General features: G+C 42.3%; 1 protein-coding gene across 3 annotated transcripts in view; it reads right to left on the bottom strand.

Annotated features, from left to right (window-relative positions):
• ppp2r3a (protein phosphatase 2, regulatory subunit B'', alpha) overlaps positions 1 to 24,615 on the bottom strand; it is a 61,626-nt gene continuing 37,011 nt past the window's right edge. For 2 of the 3 annotated variants that reach the window (XM_076877235.1, XM_076877236.1), the window contains exons 3-13: positions 7,612 to 7,896; positions 7,248 to 7,351; positions 7,049 to 7,151; positions 6,866 to 6,940; positions 4,544 to 4,787; positions 4,270 to 4,318; positions 4,084 to 4,173; positions 3,797 to 3,972; positions 3,537 to 3,655; positions 3,166 to 3,272; positions 1 to 3,062 (exon numbers count right to left, since the gene is read on the bottom strand). In XM_076877235.1, coding sequence (XP_076733350.1) covers positions 2,969 to 3,062; positions 3,166 to 3,272; positions 3,537 to 3,655; positions 3,797 to 3,972; positions 4,084 to 4,173; positions 4,270 to 4,318; positions 4,544 to 4,787; positions 6,866 to 6,940; positions 7,049 to 7,151; positions 7,248 to 7,351; positions 7,612 to 7,896 — 1,446 coding nt within the window. In that variant the 3' untranslated portion in view covers positions 1 to 2,968. Of the gene's footprint in view, positions 3,063 to 3,165; positions 3,273 to 3,536; positions 3,656 to 3,796; positions 3,973 to 4,083; positions 4,174 to 4,269; positions 4,319 to 4,543; positions 4,788 to 6,865; positions 6,941 to 7,048; positions 7,152 to 7,247; positions 7,352 to 7,611; positions 7,897 to 8,904; positions 10,893 to 24,615 lie in introns of those variants that run through there. The other variant, XM_076877237.1, reaches the window with a different exon arrangement.

Raw genomic sequence — 24,615 nt, 5'->3', positions numbered from 1 at the left:
TATTTTTTTAAACATCTTTATTTAAACTTTTAAACTTAAAATGAAAGCAACAAATAACAGGAGACAGGACAGAAAAAAGAAAGAAAGATTGAAAGACTAAAAGAAAGAATTGATGGATGTAAAGAGGGAAAACCATGCCAATACAATAACCACCAGACTTTGCATCACATCTCAGCCTACTCAAGTTTTCTGTGCACAGATCAAAAATAAACTCTTTTCTCTACCTCTAAAAGTAAAGTAAAACTCCTGCATGGCTTTGCTCCTTGCCTGATGCTTGGAGCATGAGCACCAGGATACTTTGCATAGAACCAAAAAGTCGTCGTCCAGACTTGATGTCTCATCACCATAATTAGTTCTTTCTTGTATACCGTATAGGTGAAGAAATCTCTTTAAGAGTGAATGAATGTGATCACAGCAGTGAAAAATCTGTCTCAACAGTTTCTATATTAGATGATATCTTGTATCTACAAATTTTGTGATTGTCAGGTTGGGTAGAAAAGAGGATTTCACCCACTTCTGCTGATAAAATCCACTGCACGTCTAACACAAGCATACACACAGCTAACATAATTTACCCCCCATCCCAAAGCCACACAGTGGCACAGTAATACAAACCATCATATTACAGTTGTTATGTCCATAATGGCTCATTATTACTGTTAATAATATTATAATATTGCTTCTTACAAAGCTAGAGAGATTTACAACAAATATAAAGCAGAAGTGGGGTGATCAAGGTCCTTAAAACCTTGCAGCATCCGCAAGCTGTCTTTTTTACCCTTCAACTGCAACTATACTATGGTGAGTCTGTACAGCAAATGCCAGAAAAGGATGTATATATATCGGTGAATTTAAAGCCACTGAGGACTACTACTAATTACAGAGTTATACAAGGGCACACACATCCACCGATCCTGGAGCACAATCCCCATGGCAACAAAACGGCTTGAAACAGAGCTACACAACACAGGCTCCTAAAGCACACTCTTCTATCAGTGCAAACACACTCCTAGCTATTACAGTAAATAAAGGAGTTAAAGGGTTCACAGACCAAACTCACATAGTGGCATCTAACCATAAACATTGATTGGGTTGTACTATAACAACTGGTTTTAAGAGATTTTAAGAAAAATGTGCCTGAAAAAAAAAAAAAAAGGCTTCATATCAGTACAGAATGGACATTTCTGAATATCTATACAGCAATTGAGCAGTGACACATCTATGCATCTTAGTCTCTATAAAGCACAAACTGTAGTGTCAGGACAATGTACACTACAGAGAGTTCTACTGGAAACTCTTCAGCATGTCTTCTGTTGTTTGAATAACACGGACACGTGCTCAGAGAATCATTTTTTCTAAAAGCCACAAACACTGTAGTGAAGTGCTGTTTGAAATCTCAAACGTATCTACGTAATGGTTTGCCGGCATGATACCACTACATATGTGAGTTTAAAATTTGCTTTAGGCAACCTATTTATTAAAAGGCATCTTTAGTGGTGTGTTTTTGTGTGTTATAGGTAGAGTGGACTTCAGAAACGCTGATAAACAAATGATCAATAGTGATGAGATGTAAACAGGTATGTAAAAAGGGGATACTTTTGCAGAGACTAAACGACAGTAACAGTTCACATGAATTAGAAGGCAGTGCACAAATTCAAAAAAGGATGTGAGAGAATAAACGGAGAAGATAACTCTGATGATGAAAAGACAGAATGACTTTTCCCAGTTCTCTCTTTTTAACTTAAAACAATAAAGCTCAGCTTTCTGTGTAATGTACTGTATCGGTGCGTCTGTCTTGGATGTGCGCTGAGCTTACTCAAGCCCAATGTTTTTGTTCTACACTTCTGCTTGTCAAATTGAAAATTCCATAAAAAAATAAAGGTTTAACAAAGAAAAGAAAAGAAAAGAAGGATGTGGGAAAACATACAGTGAGATGTTGCATGAGACTGGCAGGAACAACTTACAAATCGTAGGCACATCTATTGTTTCATTAAAAATGTTACAGGTGGAAATGTTTGGGCAACTCTACCGGAGAGTTTGATATGACTGGCATTGTGCATCACTTGATGTGCATATCCCATATCTTTCACCATTATCTGATTGAGAATTAATACATTGAAATTGTAGAGCTTGAAAATAACTGTCCATGACTCCAGAGAGCGTCCAGAGGTGGAGCGCTGATAGTGCTGCAACAATAAAGAACAGCTCAGGCTGTGCGGTGAACTAAACTCCTTCACAGAAATGACAGCCAGCCATCAAGCACTGTGCAGGCCACGGATGGCATGCAGTACCACATACTGGCCACTAAGTGGAGGTGCTGATATAACCGCTCAAGCTGTTCTATGACCTCTAATTAAAGGGACTAACAGCTTCCTTTACGAGAAACATGGTGACAAGATGCTCACACAGCAGGTTTCTCAAGGCAGTGTGTGTCATATTTTTAAGCAGTGGACTGTTGCTCTTCAATGGCAGTGTCTATCATTGTCATTATTTTTTCTACCTGCCAGTTTCTCCCACTAGATGCCTACTTGTGTGCATGGCAGGCTTCCCGTCAGTCTAACTTGAGCTTAGCAAAATTCTTAAAAAGATTGTCCTTTGGCAGGATTGTCAGTAGAGAATTCACAATAATTACATTATTTTACAGTTAAGTGTTTTTCTTTGAGTCCTTCTTGAGCTTACCAAACTTCTGTCTTTGGCTTCTGTGGAGCAAAAAGCTGGAGGCAGGGACATTCTTTTTTGTGTGAATACAGATGCATTATTGCACCAGACACCAGAACAATACTGGTTTATGGCCATACTCACACACACATACAATACAATAACTCCACAGAGAAATCATGAGACAGGAGCCAGAATTCCTTTCTCTGTCTGTCTTTCGATCCATGTATGGATGCATATATCCAGAGTGGCTCTCCATCACCTTGCTGCTTTCTGTTTACCAGAAAGAGAAGCCCAAGAATTCTAAGTTTTATGCAGACAGGTCTGATATGACCAGTTTTTCCATTTTCCCAATTTCTCCAGGAACTTGAAGCTCCTCAGATTCATAGTCATCATCAAATGACCTGGGAACACAACAGAGAGAACCAATATACACCTTTATTCTTAATAAAAATGATAAACTTTTAGTTAATAACGTGAATGAGTGTGAACGTGTCTACGCCTTACCCCTCGTGCAGCTGTTCATTTGCAGTCTCCTCTGCCACTAGTATCTCATACTCCTCTGAGGCATATTTATCCCAGTCAGATGGTTCTGGACCTTCACTATCAATGTCCTGGAGCGCCACAAACACAATACATATTGGTGTTTTATAGCTTTAGATAAAATACATAAAACTAAAAAAAATAATAATAATAAGAAGAAGAAGCGAAGAAGCTATATGGCACTAGAAAAAAATCCAGCCAGATTATACACTGTGGGGAGTCACAATTTCGAATCACTAATAACCTAACAAGCATGCCTTCGAGTGGATCATCACAATATCAAGAAGATCCACAGTTATAGTTGAATATTATAAATACATTTTGAAGATTTGCACCTTTTGCACAGCAAATGGGTCTCTCTGTTCATGGTCCAGGTACTTCTCCAGGTTGAAGAAAGTGTCAAAGAATATGTGAGCCATCCGGCAGCGTTTCAAGTCACTCAGAGTTATCTTACCTAAAGGAAATAAAACAAACACACATGCAGGTGTAATGTCTCAAAAGCACAATGGGTTGTGTTTGGCCGTCTACTGATTAAAACATAATTGTGAAATAAGAAAAAAAAAAAGACTAAGGGCAAGAAAGTTTGAGCACTAACCTGGGTTCTCAGGTTTGACCAGGTCGAGCATCTGGCAGAGCAAATCCTGAAAGGGTAGAGGCTCGATGCCCATTCTTTCCATCCTCTCACACTGTTCTTCATAAAAATACTCCAACTCAAACATGGAAAGGACACCATCACCATCCACGTCCATGCAGCGGAACCAGTACTCTATACTGGAAAGACAGGTAACAAATGTGTTACGCACAGACTCAGATTACTTGTTGCATACCTGCAGTGTACTAATCTAAACAATCACACACATATCGGAACAACTTTTGAAATACCTGGTGGGATTTTTTTTGTCTTCCTCAGATATCAGAAACCAGACAAACTCAGCGTAGCTCATCCTGCCTTCTCTCTGAACAGCGTTACCCCTGGAAAGAAAAGAGGCAGAACCATTTAGATGCTCTACAGTTATTACAGTAAAGTAATTGGCTACGTATGCTTGTTCACGTGTGGGTTTTACTCACCGAGTAACAGCCCCTGAAAATAATCTCTCAATGATTCTGTTTGAGGATGCTGTTAAAATGGGAGAATAAAAAGACGAAGTAAATACACAGAAACAAGATGACACTATTTGTAAATCAGTGAAAGCACATTAAAATCAAACACTTAAGTACTGATTCAGACAATTAGATTTTTGGCTCAGTGCTCATATAAAGGATTAGAAAAACCCCAATTGAACTGCTATGGAGCTCTTTCAGCTGGGGGAAGTAAATCCTTAACTGAGATTTGTTTTCTTACCGTGGTTGTTGTATCTCCCCAGATCTTTGGGGTCAATGTACAGATCATGATCAGTGTCCAGCTCCCAAAACTTGCAGTAGATGACGTAAAAGTGTTCGTAGGAGAAGTAGTCAGTGATCTGGTTGATGTCGTCCTCTTCTTCCAGCAGGGCCAGAGTTTGAAGGAAATTACTCCGGCGTAGCTCCATCATTGTGATACGACCTTTCCATGACCGGTTCACTACATAGTATATCCGCTGGATCACCTGTGATGACATTATAGTAGAATAGCGACAAAGACAATTCTATTATATAATAGTTTTCATAAAATGCGCTAATAAAACGAAAGTAAAGCCTCATGATTAATGTGAAAACTTTTCATGATTAATCCTATAATTCAATATCTTCCAAATAACAAGACCTCACTATATTTCTAAAGGAGGTGAGTTTATTAAATTATGAGAGACATCTTTCATAATTTCTGAAATTTTTACATTAACTTTTAACCAAAGAATGATTAATATATCCTTAACAGTGGAGTAGAGAATTATTAATTCTTGATAAGGCTTTTAACAGAATTATTAATAAACCTATTTAGTAATTACAATCGCCTTTGCTGTCTTCAATTAATCATAGAAACTTAATTTGTCCAATTTAATTTATGTATTTGACATCTGGTGGTTTTTGTATTGGTGATTCTAAAAAGTTAAAATCAAGGCAAGGTCTAAAACTGAAACTGTCAAACTAAAAATAAAACTGATGACATTTTCACGAGGTCTGTACAAGCCCCGTCATCCAGATATATTAAAAATATTCCCCATCTAGCCAAGAGGAAGACCCACAACACTGGATTATCATCCATTTTCTGGTACATGGACCTCCATGGGTTACTAGCATCTCATACAGTAGCACGTCAGCTGGTCTAAACTGAATAGGAAGTGTCATAAAATGGGAATGCAGGGGGTGTCTCTATGGAAAGGGATGGTAGGGAATGCATCAGTGTTTCCGTGAAGTCACCGTAGGCTGACGCATCGGTGCAGTGAAATCTCAGTACTTTTAAAAAGCAAACCCTCAGCTTGCACAGCTGTCCCCGTCTACATTCAAAGACTCACATGCTCTACTGTTAATATTCCACAGCTGAGGCACACAGAAGCTGTTTTGCTGACAACTTAAGAGGAGATTATGGATACTGTTCTATAGTGAGAGTAGGAAGCAGGTGGAAGAGAGTGTGGAGAGGTGGAGGTATGTTCTAGAGATAAGAGAAATGAAAGCCAGTAGAAGCAAGACAGAAGAGGGTGGCAGGTGGAACAGTGAACCTGCAAGGAGCAGAGATAGTGAAGACAGATGAGTTCAAATACCAGGGCTCAAATACCTAAGATTTTGGCTGAGAGTCACCAGAATGGATAAGACTATAATGCTAATCAGATTGAGTGGTTAAGAGACAAAGTTAGACAGACAAGGCTGATATGGTCGGGACATGTACAGAGGAGGGTGAGTGGATATATTAGTCAAAGGATGTTGAAGATGAGACAAAAACCACAGAAAAGATCAAGGTCATGCAGAGGGTTGACATAATGGAGGAAGATGCTAAGGCTAGTGTGAGTTGGAGGCAAATGTCCACTGTGGCAACCCCTATATGGGCTGCTCAGAGGCATAAGAATAAGGAAAAGGAGCAGGTGAAGGAAGAATATATGATTTGTTGGGGTTTTTTTGTATTTTATAACCTCATCAAGCGATTTCTTTTGGATAATTGGATCATTTTTAGACCAAATGGTAGTTCTGGAAAAATATTATTTTATTTGGGGCATGTTTTAGCTTTTATTTGGCATGAAAGAGGAGGCTAGATAGTAAGGTGGGAAGAATAGTATTCACAGCAGAGTCTGGCACAGACGTGAATTCAGGCTGCTGCAGGAAGGACTTTAGCCTTCAGTATAAGGGTCATTATAACTCAATCAGGTGAACTATAATGGCACCCCTAGGACAGAATATTAAAGTGTCATTAAACAGAAAAGATCTTGAGAGAGTTAATTGCTGTTCACTGTTACAGTCACGTTTTAAATGTTTCTGTTATTCACTGGTAATGTGTTTTGAAGTTTTCTCATCTTGAAGCCAGTTAATCTAGTTTCCATTACTTGCCTTTGGTCATGAGCTTTGGACATTTATTGAACAAACAAGGTCATTGATACATGTGGCCATAAAGAGCTTCCTCATTACTGTGGCGCTTAGTCTAGAACTGCTATTCCTTTTCAGTTAACAGAGCTTGTGAGATTCGCTAAAACACAATCTTACAAATAAATATATTTTTTAAAAAACACAGCTGATCTCATTGGTTTTTGCCATTTACCGTTGTTATGTAGCGTGAATGGAATTCAGGTGCATCCTTCAGAAACGTGAGCCCAGGATGTGTATCTACAATGTCCTAATAAGGCAAACAGGAAAAAATTAGTATATAGAGTTGTCATAACAATATAGTGTAGCACAGAAATAACAGAGTTGCTTATTTCATTTATATTGGTACGATATTTACCTGCAGTAGAGGAATAAAGTCTTCCTGCTCCAAGTAGTTACAGCCAGGTTTAGCCAGCAAGTAAACAAACTTTGAGGCATCGTCATGGCAACTGTGCAACAACCTGCAAGAAAGGAGAGGAGAGACGTATGATATCAAAGCCCAGTTGCATCTGTTTTATTCTATTTGTAAGGCTTTAAAGAATATGCACGTGTCTTACTTCCTCCAAGTTGCAATGAACGAGTGAACAGACACAAAGCCTGTCCTCTCACCACCTGCTGCGTAGAACATGGGTGCTTTCCAGTAAAGTGGACACCCGCATGCCTGAATGGAAACACAACAACTGCCTGTATGACCTTACTCTGAACAACACGTTTGCTTCCTAGAGTTGCATTGCTTAGAAAGAGCACTGTTTTAACAAGGCCACTACATACAGTGATTTCTCAGGAAAAACAAAAGCCTTCTGGGAAATGTAAAGAAGTCTCAAGTCTCAATATGGACGTTGGCATTTCAACTGCCTTACTGGAATTAAATGTAGATTGTTCTATTCTGAAAAACAGGTTGGGGGAAAGGTGTGATTTTACCTTCGCGACCTTGCCCATTTCATAAATATCAGCCTTCTCCTCCTCAAACTCGGTGAAGACTGTCTCAATGGCAGCAATTTCTGCATCGTGGTTGGCAGCCGGGCCCAGGGCAGGAAGCCCACGAGGGTAGTAGAACCTGGGAATGTTAATGGCAGGAGGAGGAGGGGTGACTATCACCGGAGCTGGAGGAGGGCTGGGTGAGCGTGGCGTGGGGGCTGGTGTGGCTGTGGTTGCAACTGGAGCGGGAGGAGGCGTTCCGGGTTTCTTTTCTGGTTTCGACTGGATCTGAAAAGAGAGAAGGGAGATCATGTGTGGGAAAGGACAAGCATGGATGGGTGTTAATTAGCTGTTTGTGGTCCTAACTTTAAACATCATATTTCAGCTTTTTTTGAGACAATGTTCCAATGACTGAAACACTGCAGTCTTGGTGGCTTACTGATTCAAACTACCTGTCTTAGTCTAGATGTAAAACGTACCTTGCTTCCTTAACTTTGTATGCATTTTAATGAAAAGCACAAATAAGAATGAAGAATTTAATCACTGTCATAGATAACTTTCCCCAGAGCTGTAGATAAGATACAACTTCACTGTAGTATGATAGAGAACCTACGTAAAAGGTTGAACTGGAAACTCAAAGTGACTCATAAACAACACACAAGAGACTATTTTTTCCTGCCATTCTGTTAGTCATAGATGAGTAAAAAGCGGTCACAAGTGCACTTTTATTTTAACCTTTGGCAAGAAAAGTTCCAGGTGGCAGAAGACACATCCATACAGTCAGTCCTCAGAAAAAAATTTATTACCAAATAACTTACATGGTCAAATTTACCCCAAGACCCCAATATTAGACTACATCCTAAATGTGATACGCAACCAATTTTCCAGAGCTACTTATTAAAATATGAAGACCAAAACTGGAGCTTAATCAACACTGCATCTTAAATCAAAAGTCATTGTGTTCCCATAGGGACTTCCTGGTCTCTTCTCTTGGGCCTTCATACTCTGTGTATTGAGCAGGACAGCTGTAGCAGTCTTCTCCTTCACACCGTTCATTCTGTCACTCTATTCCTGCACCTCCTGGCCTATTAATACCCAGCTGGTATCTGCCTCAGAATAGTTTGTCGTCCCTGGCATGTCACTCTGTGTGTGTTAGAGAACCAGATGCATCTAATATATGTGTGTGTACACAGATATACATTTGCATCTGCACATCTTTATGCGCTTATAATTATTATTTATTATTATTGCATGCACACTTGTACCCTGCCTGTCTTGCTTGTTGAACTGACTGACCTGTTGTTGCTGGAAAGACTTGATTCTTTTCTTGAACCGTGAGGGGAGGACAAAGTCACACCCCTTGGCCAGAAAGGCCAGCTCCCCCCTGAGGTCAGGGTCCCTCCGTAACGATGCCTCCTTGATCATCATGGTGGAGGCTGAGGCTCACAACACCCCACCAGACACGGACACTGATGTGGCTAACGACAGGGCGACTACAGATTCACCAGCTTGCCCAGCAAGTGATAAGAAAAGGGATTGACTATGATAGGTTTACCCAACAGCTCAGATATCCAGGAGCCAAAACTGGAAAACCACTTCAGGAAAACAAAGAATATCCAGCACGTGTGGCATTTCATGCAAAGTGTCCCTTAGGAATTATTTGCACTCAAAATCGGTCTCCTTCAAACTTCACATTTATACTCATGCTCCCAACACTTTGTCCTGTGGGGCAGTAATCCAGCAGTGTTTCTATGTAAAAAGATGATCCTTAGACGTCCTGTGCTACAGTGCAGGACGGGAGGCAAAAACATGGTACCGGGCTGTTTTATGGCCCAATGCAATCCCAAATCGTAGCTTCTTTCTGGGGAAGAAACATTGTGGTGTCCCCCTGTCAGCTCTGAATGTATGTATTTGATGTAGCCTCACTGGTGCCTGCTGTTCCAAGCTGGGCTCTGACAAACTGCACTGAGAAACATGAGCCATGCCTGGCAAAGCACACACATATAACAAACCGGCTGTCCTGAGCATTAGGGTGGTGGGAGGCGGGGAAGTGCAACCATGTCGCATATCTTGGCGTAGTGCTTTGCAGGATATGAGCCCTCCTCTGTTCCTGCCTCCTCCTGCCGACTAAAGTTAGCCAGTGGGAAGTTACAACTCAAAGTGACTGTGATTGAAATAATTTCACTGCAGACAGGAAGCTTAAGTTGGTGCTTCAGGGTGAGTGGGTTGGACAAGCAAGCTGAAATATTTTCATAGCGGTAATTTGGGAGGCAGTGTTGAATCAGCGGGCGAGACACCTGTCGTTATATCTGTTGACAGAATTTCCACTGGGCTAGCTCAAAGACTCAAAGCAGCATTCCCTTTTGAACATAATGAAAATCCACAAGTGTCACCCTGCTTCAGAGCCAGTCGGTGTGTTTTTTTTTAAATAAAAAGAGTTTATCATCATCATCATCATCATCAACTTTATTTATAAAGCACTTTAAAACAACCACAGCTGACACAAAGTGCTGTACATTGGAACTGTAAAATAAAATTACATGAGATATAAATAAAAACCAAATAAAAGAAGAGTGAAATCATTAATTAAATAACTACTTCAATTAAAAGAGAAACTAAGTCTCACTGAGGTTAAAAGCCAAGGAATAAAAGTGGGTTTTAAGACGTGATTTAAAAGTGGACAGTGAAGGGGCCTCTCTAACATGCATGGGCAAATTATTCCATAATTTTGGAGCCACAATAGAGAAGGCCCTGTCCCCTCTGAGCTTCCTCCTGGATCTCGGTACCTCCAGGAGCAGCTGGTCAGTTGACCTGAGAGACCGACAGGGTGTGTGGGGATGAAGAAGCTCAGAGAGGTAAGGCGGGGCAAGACTGTGAAGGCATTTAAAAACAAACATAAGAATTTTAAAATTAACTCTAAAAGACACAGGCAGCCAGTGCAGAGAGGCTAGCACGGGGGTTATATGCTCTCTTTTTCGAGTTCCTGTTAGGAGTCGTGCAGCCACATTTTGAACCAGCTGCAGACGTGAGAGCAATGACTGACTGACCCCCACATAAAGTGAGTTACAGTAGTCCAGGCGGGAAGAAATAAAAGCATGGATCACTGTTTCAAGGTGCTGCCTCGAAAGAAAAGATTTTACTCTTGCTAGTCGCCTTAAATGATAAAAACTGGACTTCACCACTGCTCTGATTTGGTTGTCCAATTTAAAATCACTGTCCAACTTAAAACCAAGGTCAGTAACAACAGATTTAAAATAGAATTCCAGGGATCCTAAAACAACAGAGGAGGACTCAGAGGTACCACTGGGTCCAAACACCAACACTTCTGTTTACTTTTCATTAAAATTTAAAAAGTTTAGAGCCAACCAAGCTTTAATGTCATCTAGACATGTCAAGAGAGGTTTTATGGAGATGCCATCCTTGTGTTTTAGTGACAAATAAATTTGGCAGTCATTGGCATAACAATGAAATGAGATCCCATGCCTTCTAAGGATAGAACCCAGAGGCAATAGATACAGTGAAAAGAGCAGTGGCCCTAAAATTGAGCCCTGTGGGACGCCGCATGACAGAGGAGCAGAAGACGATTCGTAACCGAGAAGGCTGACAGAGAAAGTTCTATCTGACAAATAAGACCTAAACCAATTAAGTGCAGTGCCACCAATACCCACTACATCATGTAATCGAGAAATTAGAATATTGTGGTCTACAGTGTCAAAGGCAGCAGTTAGGTCAAGCAAGACAAGAACAACATGGTTACCAGAATCACATGCCAGAAGGATGTCATTAAAAACCCTTAATAATGCAGATTCTGTGCTGTGAAGGGTTTTAAAACCTGATTGAAAAACCTCAAAGATTCCATTTTCATCTAGAAAATCTTTCAGTTAACTAAAAACAATTTTCTCTAAAACCTTGGAGACTAAAGGCAGCTTGGAAATAGGCCTATAGTTCGCTAAAACTGTGATCAAGGCCAGGTTTCTTAAGCAGTGGCTGTACTACTGCATGTTTGAAATTTGCAGGAACCATACCAGAAGACAGACTGCTGTTAATAATGTCAAGGACATACTGTTGTATACTAGAAAAAATTTCTTTAAAGAATTGTGGAGGGACAGGATCCCGTGGGGAACCTGTGGGCTTAATATGGTGAACCACATCCTCTAAAGTGGAGAGCGTCACAAGCTCAAACTGAGTGAAAACAGCAGCGCAAGGGACAGAGACAGAGGGGTCAGAGTCAGGAGCTGTGATAAGAGCCCTGGTGGTGACAACCTTTTCAATAAAAAAAGTTCAGAAAATCATTGCAAATCTCAGGAGAAACTTCCAAACAGGCATTCAAAAGAGTATTAAGAACAGTGTCAATGGTCCTAAATAACACATGTGGGTTATGACAGTTGGAAGAAATAATATTTGCAAAATATTCCCTTTTTGCCTCTTTAACAGTGTTCTGGTAGCGATGCCAGCAGTCTTTTAGAATTTGAAATGATACATGCAGTTTATCCTTTTTCCACCTCCGACATTCCCTCTTAACAGCACGACTGCTCTGAGTTTAAATCATTCATCCAGCCCTTTGTCAGTAAAACAAAATCACAAATCCAAAGCAACTACTGACAATCTTCCATAATACAAGGTGATGTGGTTATCCCGCTAAGTTTCTCAAACAAAATCATCAGCTTACTGTCACATGAAAGAAAGAACAAACAGCAGCTCCTCTTAAGAACTGAGAGGATGAAAAAGGAACCGTTCGGCATTTTTACTCGACTTACAGATTCTCAGAATAGATGAATTATTAATATAAAAAAAAAAAAAACAGTAAATCCTTACATTTGAGAAGTAGTAAAAACAAGGAACCAAGATTTCAGTTATCAAATTGTATTAAAGTAATCACCTCTGCATCTAGTTTTCTGCAATCAATAATGCAGAAGTAGCAGTTGAATTTTTTGGAAGTAATAGATTTACTGCTGTCTGTTTCTATGCTCTTTAATGTATGGACACCAACGGTTAGTAGCAATATCCAAATGTGAAATATCAAACCACATTACTGCTCCTGAATGGCGATTGAATAGATACATGGACAGTACAGACAAATTTCCTCGGATGGTAATAGCTAATTAACAGTGAGAATAAATAGAGCATAAACTGTCAGCAGTGTGTCCTCGAATGCTCCCTGAAAGGCTTCCCTTAAATTTACCAAGGCTGAGCTAAAACCCTTTCGATGCCAAGCAACACCAATCTGAAGCCGAACACAGAGGGGATCCCTCAGGATGTACAGGGTGACCCATTTTAAATCTGTCCAGCTCAAATACCTAGAAGTCTAGGACAGTACACAAGATATCTGCACATACTGTACTTGATGCATCATGACTGCCACTAACCGTTTTTCTACTATTGTATTTGTTCCATTTGTGACACTATTGTTTCTTCCAGTTTGAGCCATACTGCATACAGAAAGGTTCAGTGTGCATGCATGTGTGTGAGTAGCTTTCCAGAAAAATAAATGAGTCACCTTGTATTTTAGGGTAACTCCTCTCAGATCCCTGTGTGCCCTGCTGAATTCTTTGGAACAGCTGGGATCCATACTGAAGCCAGGGTTGCATACCGATCCCACACACAGATACAGATACTGTCACATGCACACATTGTCTAATGCTAGCTACCTATTACCTCCATTCTTCAGAGGGAAACATTATACAGCAAATATATTGTATCACTCAACAAATGTGCACTAGAGTCTCACCAGCCTATTATCTCATGTGAAATCCCACCCTGCTTTTTGACCCTTTCTTCTTTTTTTTTTCTACTTTCTTTCATCCTGGTCAATGAAAGGGAGTTCATTCTCTCCACTTCCTCTGCACAACCTCTTCAGCTGTAGCAATGAGCTTGTGTTATCATAAATCTCTGTATAAAGAGTTACAGTACTTGTGTGAGAGTGTAATGGGAGCCAGAAAGGAATGCCACCAGGCAGCTGTGTGCTCTTTTCCTGTGACTGACAGTCAGTGTAACCCTGCCCTGTCAAAATTGCTCCGTTTGGTCCTAAAACCCTTGTTCTTAAATCTTCAATTTTCCTCCTGGAATCTTGAATGTTCTGTGATGATTAGCCTGCTATTAAAGATTAAAAAAAAAATAACAGAAAAAATGAATAAAAACAACCAATTTACTAAGCTATACAAACTGTAAAACTCCAGTGACGGTCCATGGCAGTACGTATGAAGTTAGTGAGCTCAGGTGACATGAAAACACTCACTGGGACAAACTGTTCCTACAAGAAGGGACACATGAGGCCAACAGAAATGCAACGTCAAGGCAGAATTTTGACTAGTTAATTACTCAACTTAAATTAAATAATTAAATAGCGTAGAATTTCATATTCAAGCTGTACTTATAATCAGCTTGAATATGAAAATCTATATGAAATGGATCTGATAACTGAGCATAGACAAGACAATGTGCTTGTGTAGTTTCTCTTTCCAAGCATGTCAACATCTTTTAATTTAGTTGTTTTAATTAAAAAAGGAACAGCTAAATTGTATTCATTACACCACAATATTCTAAACAAATAGCTGGTGAACTTAATTGAGTATTAAGGAGCTAAACAAGCAAATGTTTCCCTCATGTTGGACCAAAACATCTGATACCGACTATATATCAGATGTATCCTTCTGACACTGACTCAATATCAGATGAATGCAATAATAGAGAATGTATCCACCTGGTTCTGAACTCAAACAGTGGGACCAGTTAGATCAGACAGACTGCTCTGACAACAGGATGATCCATTGGGAAAGACTATTTGGTCATCTTATCAAGTATGTTGCACATCAGCAATCTACTCATAGCCCCTTACATGTCACTTTGAATATGTTCTAAGTTGTAAAAAAAGGATTTGTTGTTGTTGAGCATCCTGCATCCTTCCTGAATATATTTGGTTCGAACCTACTTTTTCTTACACAGACAGGAGAAAAAGAAGCATAACAGTGAAGAAACTCTGGCGGCTGATGGAAGTTTAACAGGAACAAAAGGCAACGTAACAGGTGTGTGTGTGTGTGTGTGTGTGTGTGTGTGTGTGTGTGTGTGTGTGTGTGTGTGTGTGTGTGTGTGTGTGTGTGTTATGTCTGCAAGCTTTTCTCTGCCCACCCCTCAGATCTAATCCAGCCACACAGCCACAGAAACAGGTGAGTCAGCAGCCTTCACAACACTGATCAAATAAATGCACGATGGGAAGCACAGCAGGTCAGCTGTCGAACAACAACTGCCGCCTTCATCCGACTGTTGGCACACTTGACACGCACACGTGTGCTCCTGCAGTCTTTACTAGTGCATTGATACATGTCTCTAATTTGTCAGGGCATATTACACATGTGGTTGTGTGCGGGTGTGGACGTGCGCCTTGATGTGTTCACTTAACAGGAACCAAGTCTTTCAGAGCAGCTTAATAGTGTGAACATGACAACTTCCTAAACACACACACACCTGCTCTATGAAACTGCCTGTCCGCTGTGTAAAATTATCTGTGTAAATATAGCCACCGATTTCACGTTTATTTCTGCTTCAGGCACCAGGCAGACTTAACACACACACACACACGACAACAAACATTGAGAAAGACATGTTTGTCAAGTCAAAATTAAATTTACTTGTAAAGCTATAGCCAACCATTTACTGTTTAACTGGACTGCTTAGATATTCTAATATGGAAATGTTCTGACACAATTTACTACTATCATAATAATAATGTGATAATGACCTTATAGTTCTTTATACAGCATTTAAAAAAAGGCTTAAATTACTGAAATATCCATGCACACTTTTAAGTACATAGGAGAATTAAAGCAATTATTTTATCATTGGCAAGTGTGCACAGTTATGCATACCAGTCTCATAATTTTATGTAATGTTATTTCTAATTCTTGCAATGAAACCAACTAGGACAAATAAAGTTTCAACTTGAACCCGATACACATGGAACAGGCTACTATCGCCTCTCCATCCATCTGATTATACACACACACACTCACTTTAGACCAGGCCTGCCAAATGCCATCTCCATGGTGACAACCCTTTCCCTGGATCGAGTGTAGGGAGGAATGCTCCCAGGGTTCCCGTGCCAACAGTGGAAAGCAGAGTTCACATCGCTGCTCTATTCTTTACACCCATTCTCTCTTCCTCTCAAGAAGAACACACACGCATGCATACAAACACACTGATACATGCGCGCCCACACATACAGTTACCTTGGGAACCTCCTCTCTAAACTTGGAAGAATGAACCGAGTTAAACTCCCGCTTCTGTGATAGACAAAGTTAATCAGTGCTGGCTACGGTCTAACTCACATCCCAATCACAGGAAGGCAACATGGGAGCAGTTAAAAACACAGCTGCTCTAATTGTCTGACTGGAATCAGACACTGACACTGATATTACACAGCTAAAAGTCCAGTTATTTTTTGTCAACAAAAAAAATAATAAATCCTAATACGTACATAACAGGGACTTGTATTTATAAGATTTGGATATGTCTGAGATTACCTATAAACTAAATAGAGCCCTATATTTTCTATTCTGAGTGTCTACAAATCTTCATAAACAGATATTAAAGAAGATACAAAGAGATAATTTTCCACGTGTTAGATCTGTGATGCTTATATGCACTTTCTCGCTAAATGGTTACATGGCATGGAAATGTAAAACATTAGCATGCAATTTTAACTCAATATAAACTGCCCGAGTGGTCACAGAAGGGGACTCCTAATGTTACGAAAATATTTATAGAGGTTTAGTGTCTATTTTTTACTTATTTCTGGGAAACTTGCCAGACAAGCTACATCTGAAAAATTACACAGTGAACCATTTCCCTTATCTGGGAAAACCGCCTGTCAACAACTAATGCTTAATAACAACAAACTCCAGTCCTTCACTGGCATTTATTTTTATACATATGGCTAACAGGGCAGGTTTTGCATTACATTTCTCATGGCTATCTTAGGATTTAGAGCAAGTGAGCTAATCCTACATCAGCAATAGTTTTGGTCCTCAGCATGGAGCTACAGTGAGGGAGCTGTCACTAGAGTGCAGCAAGAGACCTCAAACCACCAATACCAGAGAAGATCAGTCCTGCTTCCTCTATAATTATTTAAATATATAATATTTTGGAATATTAAAAACAAAACTCTGTACATGACACTCAGATAGCACTATAGCATGCACACAACGGATATAATCCTAAATTGCAGCTCATTTAAAAACCAACAAAGAAACATTAGCGAAAAGGAAACTGCTTTCTTCTAACATGCAACATAAGAAAATATATATATCAGTCTGTGTCGACATAATATCAGACAAAGGGTAACATTTCTCTCATACCAAGTATATTGCACCACTGTCCTTCCAACTGTATAACTGTGAAAATGTCGCAATCAGTGGAGATTATGTTTAAACATGGAGCAGTTTTCTCTAAAAAAGAAGCAATATTGCAACAAAAATAGTTAAGTATAGCAGTTTCATTGGTAAATTAATTTTCTAGTTGTATATATCAGTTAGTTCACAGATCCTCCTGTAGATGATGCTATAGGCCTTATTAATTTCAACAAACCAGGGTGAAATCAGACTGCAAGCTTACAAAGTACTTTATGGTATGGTTGGGCCTTACAGTCACTAGGGGGTAGCAGCTGTCTAACGGTTATCACTTGTGAGCAGTTTGTCACTTAAATTAGACTGTGACCATGCACCTGACAGAAGATGCTTGTTTCTGCTGCCACTGACCTTCTTGGCTCTGCTTCAAAATGTGTGAAATGACCCGATGGAGTTAGAGGTCAGGATGAAGAAAAAGGAGTCCAATAACTCAGTTATACTACACATCTCTGGGTTGCATTCCACTTTTTTTGAATTCCTTCTGTGCCTCCTGACTTAACAAGCACACATACATTTTCAGTGAAGACATCCAAACATGTTTGTTTTGGCCAAGCGGTGAGAGTATTTTAGCGCTGAGGGAGTTTTCTGGAGAAATCCCACAGGACATTCTGGGTGGAATTGGGTGAAGGGTGAGTTCAAAGGAAAATGAGGGAGGGGAAGAGTGGGGGCTAAATAGGTAGACTGGAAGTAGATGGGTGGGGGTAGGTGACACCCAAGCTCCCACCGAGTCATGGTGTTCTGGAACATTGGCAAACTCTTTCAAGAGGAAAGAAACACACACACACACACACACACACACACACACACACACGGTCACACCCACATCAACACAGTCACATAAACCTAAATCTCCCCCTGGTGCCATGATTCTAAGAGGGAGTCCCCATTAGCCAATCGCACTGCAGAACTGATATTCTGGGGTAGGGGAATCCCACCGCCTACCTAATACTAATAAACATGTTGTGCTGGTTTTCATGGTGACCCGGCAGGAGGCCCAAAAACTTGCACACTGGTGACTCTTGCTGAGATTAAAACCTTTCAGATGAATAAGTACAGTTCCTTAAAAAAGTCAGGCGTGTGGATTGGTGCGTATGTGTGCAAATGAACACGCACACTGCAGCTGAGGACATCACACTGACAAAAGCACTTGGATCACAGCCAACCTTGCACTAGGGAGTGGTGAATTATGATGTCAGATGCTTAAAAGTGCTCTCTGTGCAAGTGTGTGTATGCCTGTGCATATGTGCGCACTAAAAAAAAGGATCATCCAGCCAAATGAGCTCCACCAAGTTGATAGTATGAACATGATCTGATTCCATTGTCTATACCTTGGTGGTATGAACTGTATTGGGAAAACTCTTCCTACACATAGCAACCTATTATCCTGTCTTTCAAGAGCACTGTATGCGTGCTTAAATGAAAGCATTCAACTGTGTGCTTGTGCACCTTGGCCAAGGTCCCCGCTGTGACCTTATTTCCTGTGGAAGGAGCTGAGGAATGATGTCACTCTCTGCTGACCCAGAGTCAACAACTGGGAGCTGCAGATCCCCCCCCTCCCCCCCACTTTAGATGCACTTTGCATTTCTCCTTCCCAAAGCCAACTGCTCAGGAAACCAAAAAATAATTTACTTTATATCTCCATGCTTCTCCTTATCGTTCCTTCCATACTCTTTCAAAACTGTCTGAACCAAAAGAAGTTGCCGATTTCTGTTTTAAAAGGTCAACAGTGCACTTTCCTCTTCTGGCTAAAAAGTCAGATAGGAACACTCAGCCATCTCTTTATAATAAGCTGATATATGGTGAATCACCATTGAGCGGTACTCTGATGAATACTTTCACAAAGGCTCTGAATAGCAGGCAATATTGCATTTTTACTTCCCATCTGCATACACTGAGCTGAGTACTCATAACACCAGTCTAATCACAAGCCTATTTTAAGTATGTTAACTGTGCTGTCAGCGAATGAGTTTATATACAACCCCCAATTCCAAAAACACATTTTACATTCCTCTCCGTGAATCGCTGCCTTATTGTGGTGGAGGGGTTTGTGTGTCCCAGGGATCCCAGGGGCTATGTTGTCTGGGGGCTTTTGCCCCCTGGTAGGGTCTCCCATGGTAAATTGGTCCTGGGTGAGGGACCAGACAAAGAGCGATTCAGAAGACCCTTATGAAGAAAACATCGAGGGAACAGTTTACCCTGCCCAGGATAGGGTTACTGGGGCCCCACCCTGGAGCCAGGCCCGGGGAGGGTGCCCGAGGGCGAGCGTCTGGCACAGCCCGAAAAGGGGACATGGGCCCATCCTCCCGCAGGCCCACCACCCGCAGGAGGTGCCATAGGGGTCGGATGCATTGTGTGCCGGGCGGCGGCCAGGAGCGGAGGCCCTGGCGGACTGATCCCCGGGTGCCAAGACTGGCAATTGGGACATGGAATGTCACCTCTCTGGTGGGGAAGGAGCCTGAGTTAGTGCGTGAGGTTGAGAGGTACCGGCTAGATATAGTCGGGCTCACCTCTACGCATGGCTTGGGCAATGAAACGAGTCTACTGGAGAGGGGCTGGACTCTGTCTTAGTCTGTAGTTGCCCCTGGTGAGAGGCGGCGGGCTGGGGTGGGTATTCTAATATCCCCTCGGCTTGCTGCCGGTACGTTGGGGTTTTTCCCGGTGGATGAGAGGGTTTGTTCCCTGCGCCTTAGGGTCGGGGAACGGGTCTTGACTGTCATCTGCGCTTATGCGCCGAGTGGCAGTTCAGAGTACCCAGCCTTCTTAGAGTCCCTGGGTGGGGTGCTGGAAGGTGCTCCACCTTGAGACTCTGTTGTCCTGCTGGGTGACTTCAATGCTCACGTGGGTAATGACAGCGAGACCTGGAGGGGCGGGATTGGGAAGAACGGCCTCCCTGATCTGAACCCGAGTGGTGTTTTGTTATTGGACTTCTGTGCAAATCACAGTTTGGCCATAACAAACACCTTGTTTGAACATAAGAGTGTCCATAACTGCACGTGGCACCAGGACGCTCTAGGCCGCAGGTCGATGTTCGATTTTGTAATCGTATCACCAGACATGCGACCATATGTTCTGGACATTCGGGTAAAGAGAGGGGCTGAGCTGTCAACTGATCACCACCTGGTGGTGAGTTGGATCAGGTGGCGGGGGAGGTCGCTGGACAGACCTGGTACACCTAAACGCGTAGTGAGGGTGTGCTGAGAATGTCTAGCAGAGGCCCCAGTCCGCGAGATCTTCAACGCACACCTCCGGCAGAGCTTCAACAGCATTCCGAGGGAGACTGGGGACATTGAGTCCGAGTGGACCATGTTCAGTGTCTCCATTGCCGAAGCTGCTGCATTGAGCTGTGGCTGCAAGGTGGTTGGTGCCTGCCGTGGTGGTAAGCCACCAGACTGAAGAAGGAGTCCTATCGGGCTTGGTTAGCCTGTGGGACTCCGGAGGCAGCCGACAGGTATCGACAGGCCAAGCGGAATGCGGCTCGGGCAGTGGCTGAAGCAAAAACTCGGGTGTGGGAGGAGTTCAGAGAGGCCATGGAAAAAGACTTTCAGACTGCCGCGAAGAGATTCTGGCAAACCGTCAGGCGTCTCAGGCGGGGAAAGCGGTGCGCTACCTGCACTGTGTATAGTGCTGGCGGAGCGCTGCTGACTTCGACTGAGAAAATTGTCAGGCGGTGGAAGGAATACTTCGAGGACTTCCTTAATCCCACTGACACGTCTTCCGAGGAGGAAGCAGAGTCTGGGGATGAGGGGAATGACCCGCCAATTTCCAGAGGCGAGGTCACTGAGGCAGTTAAACAACTCCTTGTTGGCAGAGCCCCTGGTGTTGATGAGGTCCGCCCTGAGTTCCTGAAGGCTCTGGACGTTGTAGGGCTGTCCTGGTTGACACGCCTCTACAATGTTGCGTGGCAGTACCCCTGGACTGGCAGACCGGGGTGGTGGTCCCCATCTTTAAGAAGGGGGACCGGAGGGTGTGTTCCAACTACAGGGGGATCACACTCCTCAGCCTCCCTGGGAAAGTCTATGCCAGGGTGCTGGAAAGGAGAGTTGGGAGTTTACCCAACCAGTCTACATGTGTTTTGTGGACTTGGAAAAGGCATTCGACTGTGTCCCTTGGGGTGACCTGTGGGAGGTGCTGCGGGAGTATGGGGTGTCTGGCCCATTGCTACGGGCCATTCGATCCCTATACAACCGTTGCAAGAGCTTGGTTCGCATTGCCGGCAATAAGTCGGACTCGTTCCCGGTGGGTGATGGGCTCCGCCAGGGCTGCCCTTTGTCACCGATTCTTTTCATAATTTTTATGGACAGGATTTCTAGGCGCAGCCAAGTGGCGGAGGGCTTTCACTTCAGTGGTCTCAGAATCTCATCTCTGCTTTTCGCGGATGATGTGGTTCTGTTGGCTTCATCGGGTGGGGGCCTCCAGCTCGCACTGGAATGGTTCGCAGCCGAGTGTGAAGCAGCGGGAATGAGGATCAGCACCTCCAAATCTGAGGCCATGGTTCTCAGCTGGAAAAGGGTGGAGTGCCCACTCCAGGTCGGGGATGAGTTCCTGCCCCAAGTGGAGGAGTTCAAGTATCTCGGGGTCTTGTTCGTGAGTGATGGGAGAAGGGAGCCGGAGATCGACAGACGGATTGGGGCTGCAGCTGCAGTAATGCGGATGCTGCACCGGTCCGTCGTGGTGAAGAGGGAGCTGAGTGTAAAAGCGAAGCTCTCAATTTACCGGTCGATCTACGTCCCTACCCTCACCTATGGCCACGAGCTGTGGGTAGTGACCGAAAGAACGAGATCGCGGATACAAGTGGCGGAAATGAGCTTCCTCCGAATGGTGGCTGGCCTCTCCCTTAGATATAGGGTGAGAAGTCTGGCTATCCGGGAGGGGCTCAGAGTAGAGCTGCTGCTCCTCCACATCGAAAGGAGCCAGCTGAGGTGATTCGGGCATCTGACAAGGATGCCTCCTGGGTGCCTCCTGGGGTTGGTGTTCCGGGCATGTTCCGCCGGGAGGAGGCCCCCCGGGGCAGACCCAGGACACGCTGGAGAGATTACATCTCTCAGCTGGCCTGGGAACACTTTGGTGTTCCCACGGATAAGCTGGAGGAGGTGGCTGGGGAGAGGGAGGTCTGGGCTTCTCTGCTTAGGCTGCTGCCCCCGCGACCCGGCCCCGGATAAAGCGGATGAAGATGGATGGATGGACATTTTACATTTTATGTATAATGTAAATTAAAACAGAATGCAAGGATTCACAAGTGTCATAAAGCCATATTTTATCCACAATACTCTTCCATTAAAAATGTTAGCTCATTTTGACAGGAGTGAGACAACTCAAAAAGTTGGGATGGAGGCAACTATTGTCTGGAAATTTAAGTGATACTAAAAAGAAACAGCTGGAGGAACATTGTGCGACTATTAGCTTAATTGGCAACAGATTAGTAACATGACTGGGTATGAAACGAGCATCTTAGAGAGTTAAGCACAAGTTCACAAATCTGCAAAATCTGCATTTATAAATTGTGAAATGGATTCATTCAGATAAGACGTTTTACAATTCAAGTCATAAAGAAAGTCAGTAAATGGTCAGTAAAAATCACAAAGAATATAGATTATAAATGAAACCATGCAAAACATGGCAAATATTAAGGGAAAATGACTAAATTCTACAAAGTATGGGAAGAGGTGTGTACAATCTGGCATAGAGAAAGTAATAGTCTACTATGGAAAGAATTTGACTTTAAACTAAAAATGTGGTATTTAAATACACCTCTCATAATCTCATCATATGTGAAAGAAATTAAAGTGGAACTGTGTTGGAGGAAATGTGGGAAAACCAGACCACTCACATATTTTTTGAGACTGTCCAGTAATCAAAGGACTCTCGAAAAGGGTCAAGAAGAAACCGATCAAATCTTACCCCATTAGACCCACTGATTTTTCTTTTGGGAACTACTGTATACATAGGGAGACATGTAGCTCAGACCAAAGGTGCATTAAAAAAATTAAAAACCTGTGAAGACTTTGAATATTTCTACCGTATGTAATATTTTCAAAAGATACCAAGTATTGAAAGAAAACTCTGTGCACATGCCTGGGATGTTCAGGCCCTCACACAATACTGCACGGAAAAACAAGAATGATTCTGTCATGGAAATTACTGCATGGGCTCAGGAGCACTTCCAGAATTCACTGTCTGTGAACACAGTTCACTGTGCCATAAGGAAATCCAGGTTAAAGCTCCATTAGCAAAGAAATGTCCAGTCTTTTCCTGCAAACTATATTTAAAATGAACTGAGGAAAAGTGGAAAACTGTTCTGTGGTCAGACTAATCGAAATTTAATATTCCTTTTGGATCTAGCATCCTCCATACTCAGGAAAGGGACCACCCAGCTTGTTATCAGTGCCTAGTTCAAAAGCCTGGATCTGTGATGATATGAGGATGTATTAATGGCTATGGAATTGGCAGCATGCCAATCCTGAAATACTGGAATTCCATCCAGATGATGCCTTTCTCGGGGAAGGCCTTGCAAATTTCAGCAAGACAATACTAAACCACATAATGCACTATTACAACAATAAGGCTTCATGGTAGAAGAGTCCAGGTGCTGTCCAGACCATGTTGAAAAATTCTGCACATCATGAAACAAAAAATAGGACAAAGAAGATCTAGGACTGTTGAGCAGCCAAAATCCTATAGCAGAGTGGGACAATGGGACAATATTCCTATTTAAAAAGTCTAGCAGCTGATCTCAGTTCCCAGAAGTCTGAACTGAATGGGGAAGCTACACAGTGGTAAATTGCTCTGTCCCAACTCTTTTGAGACATACTGTTGCCATCAAATTTAAAATGAGCTAAAGACCAATGTTAATCTTGTTAATCTGTGACACATCTGCAGAAGTTGGTAAAACTACTTAAACCAGCAGTGTGTTAATTAAACTATCAGAGTGGCAGCTATAGATCCAGTCAGTGTCTGCAAGCAATTCCACCATTAACTGTACTGAAGCAATGCCACTAGAACAAAAATTAGGTTACATTTACCCACCAGTGAATGTTGTCTCATTTTAAAATACATCTTACCATGTTACCTAAAATTTGGCTCCATACTGTAGTGGTTTACTTATATGCCTAACAAGCAAAAGACCTCTGGTTTAAATATGGGAGGAGAAACAAAGGGCTTCCAGTGTAAAAATCTGCCAAATCAAACGTTCACTGTGGCCAACCCATTGTGAACAAGGGAGGAGCCGAAAGCAGCTTTTATTATATTACCTAAAAACAGAGAGACAGGAATAGAAAGAAAGCCCATTCAAAGCCCATTGCCCTTAAAGTTAATTGACTCTCACCATCACATCTCCCCACTATGAGTGTTACGGCTTTGCCTCTGATTTATATCAGTCAGCTTTCCTGTCATGATGGAGATTAATGGGTGTGTTCTGACAGGTGCAGAAAGCCCTGTATTAGTCTGTCAGCAGCAGAATCAACAATAAACATGCGTAAGGCAGAGATGAAGATACTACTGCCTGGGGCCTGCGTCACCATAGAGGGCTTAGCAGAACTTCCCAGTGAAGCTATGGCAGTGCCAAGCGAAACAAAGCTACAAATGTTCAACGTGGAGTGTGTGGTTCATTGCA

This window comes from Maylandia zebra, linkage group LG19, assembly GCF_041146795.1.
Source record: "Maylandia zebra isolate NMK-2024a linkage group LG19, Mzebra_GT3a, whole genome shotgun sequence".
NCBI classification, from domain to species: domain Eukaryota; kingdom Metazoa; phylum Chordata; class Actinopteri; order Cichliformes; family Cichlidae; genus Maylandia; species Maylandia zebra.
This window is presented reverse-complemented; position numbering and strand designations above follow the sequence as displayed.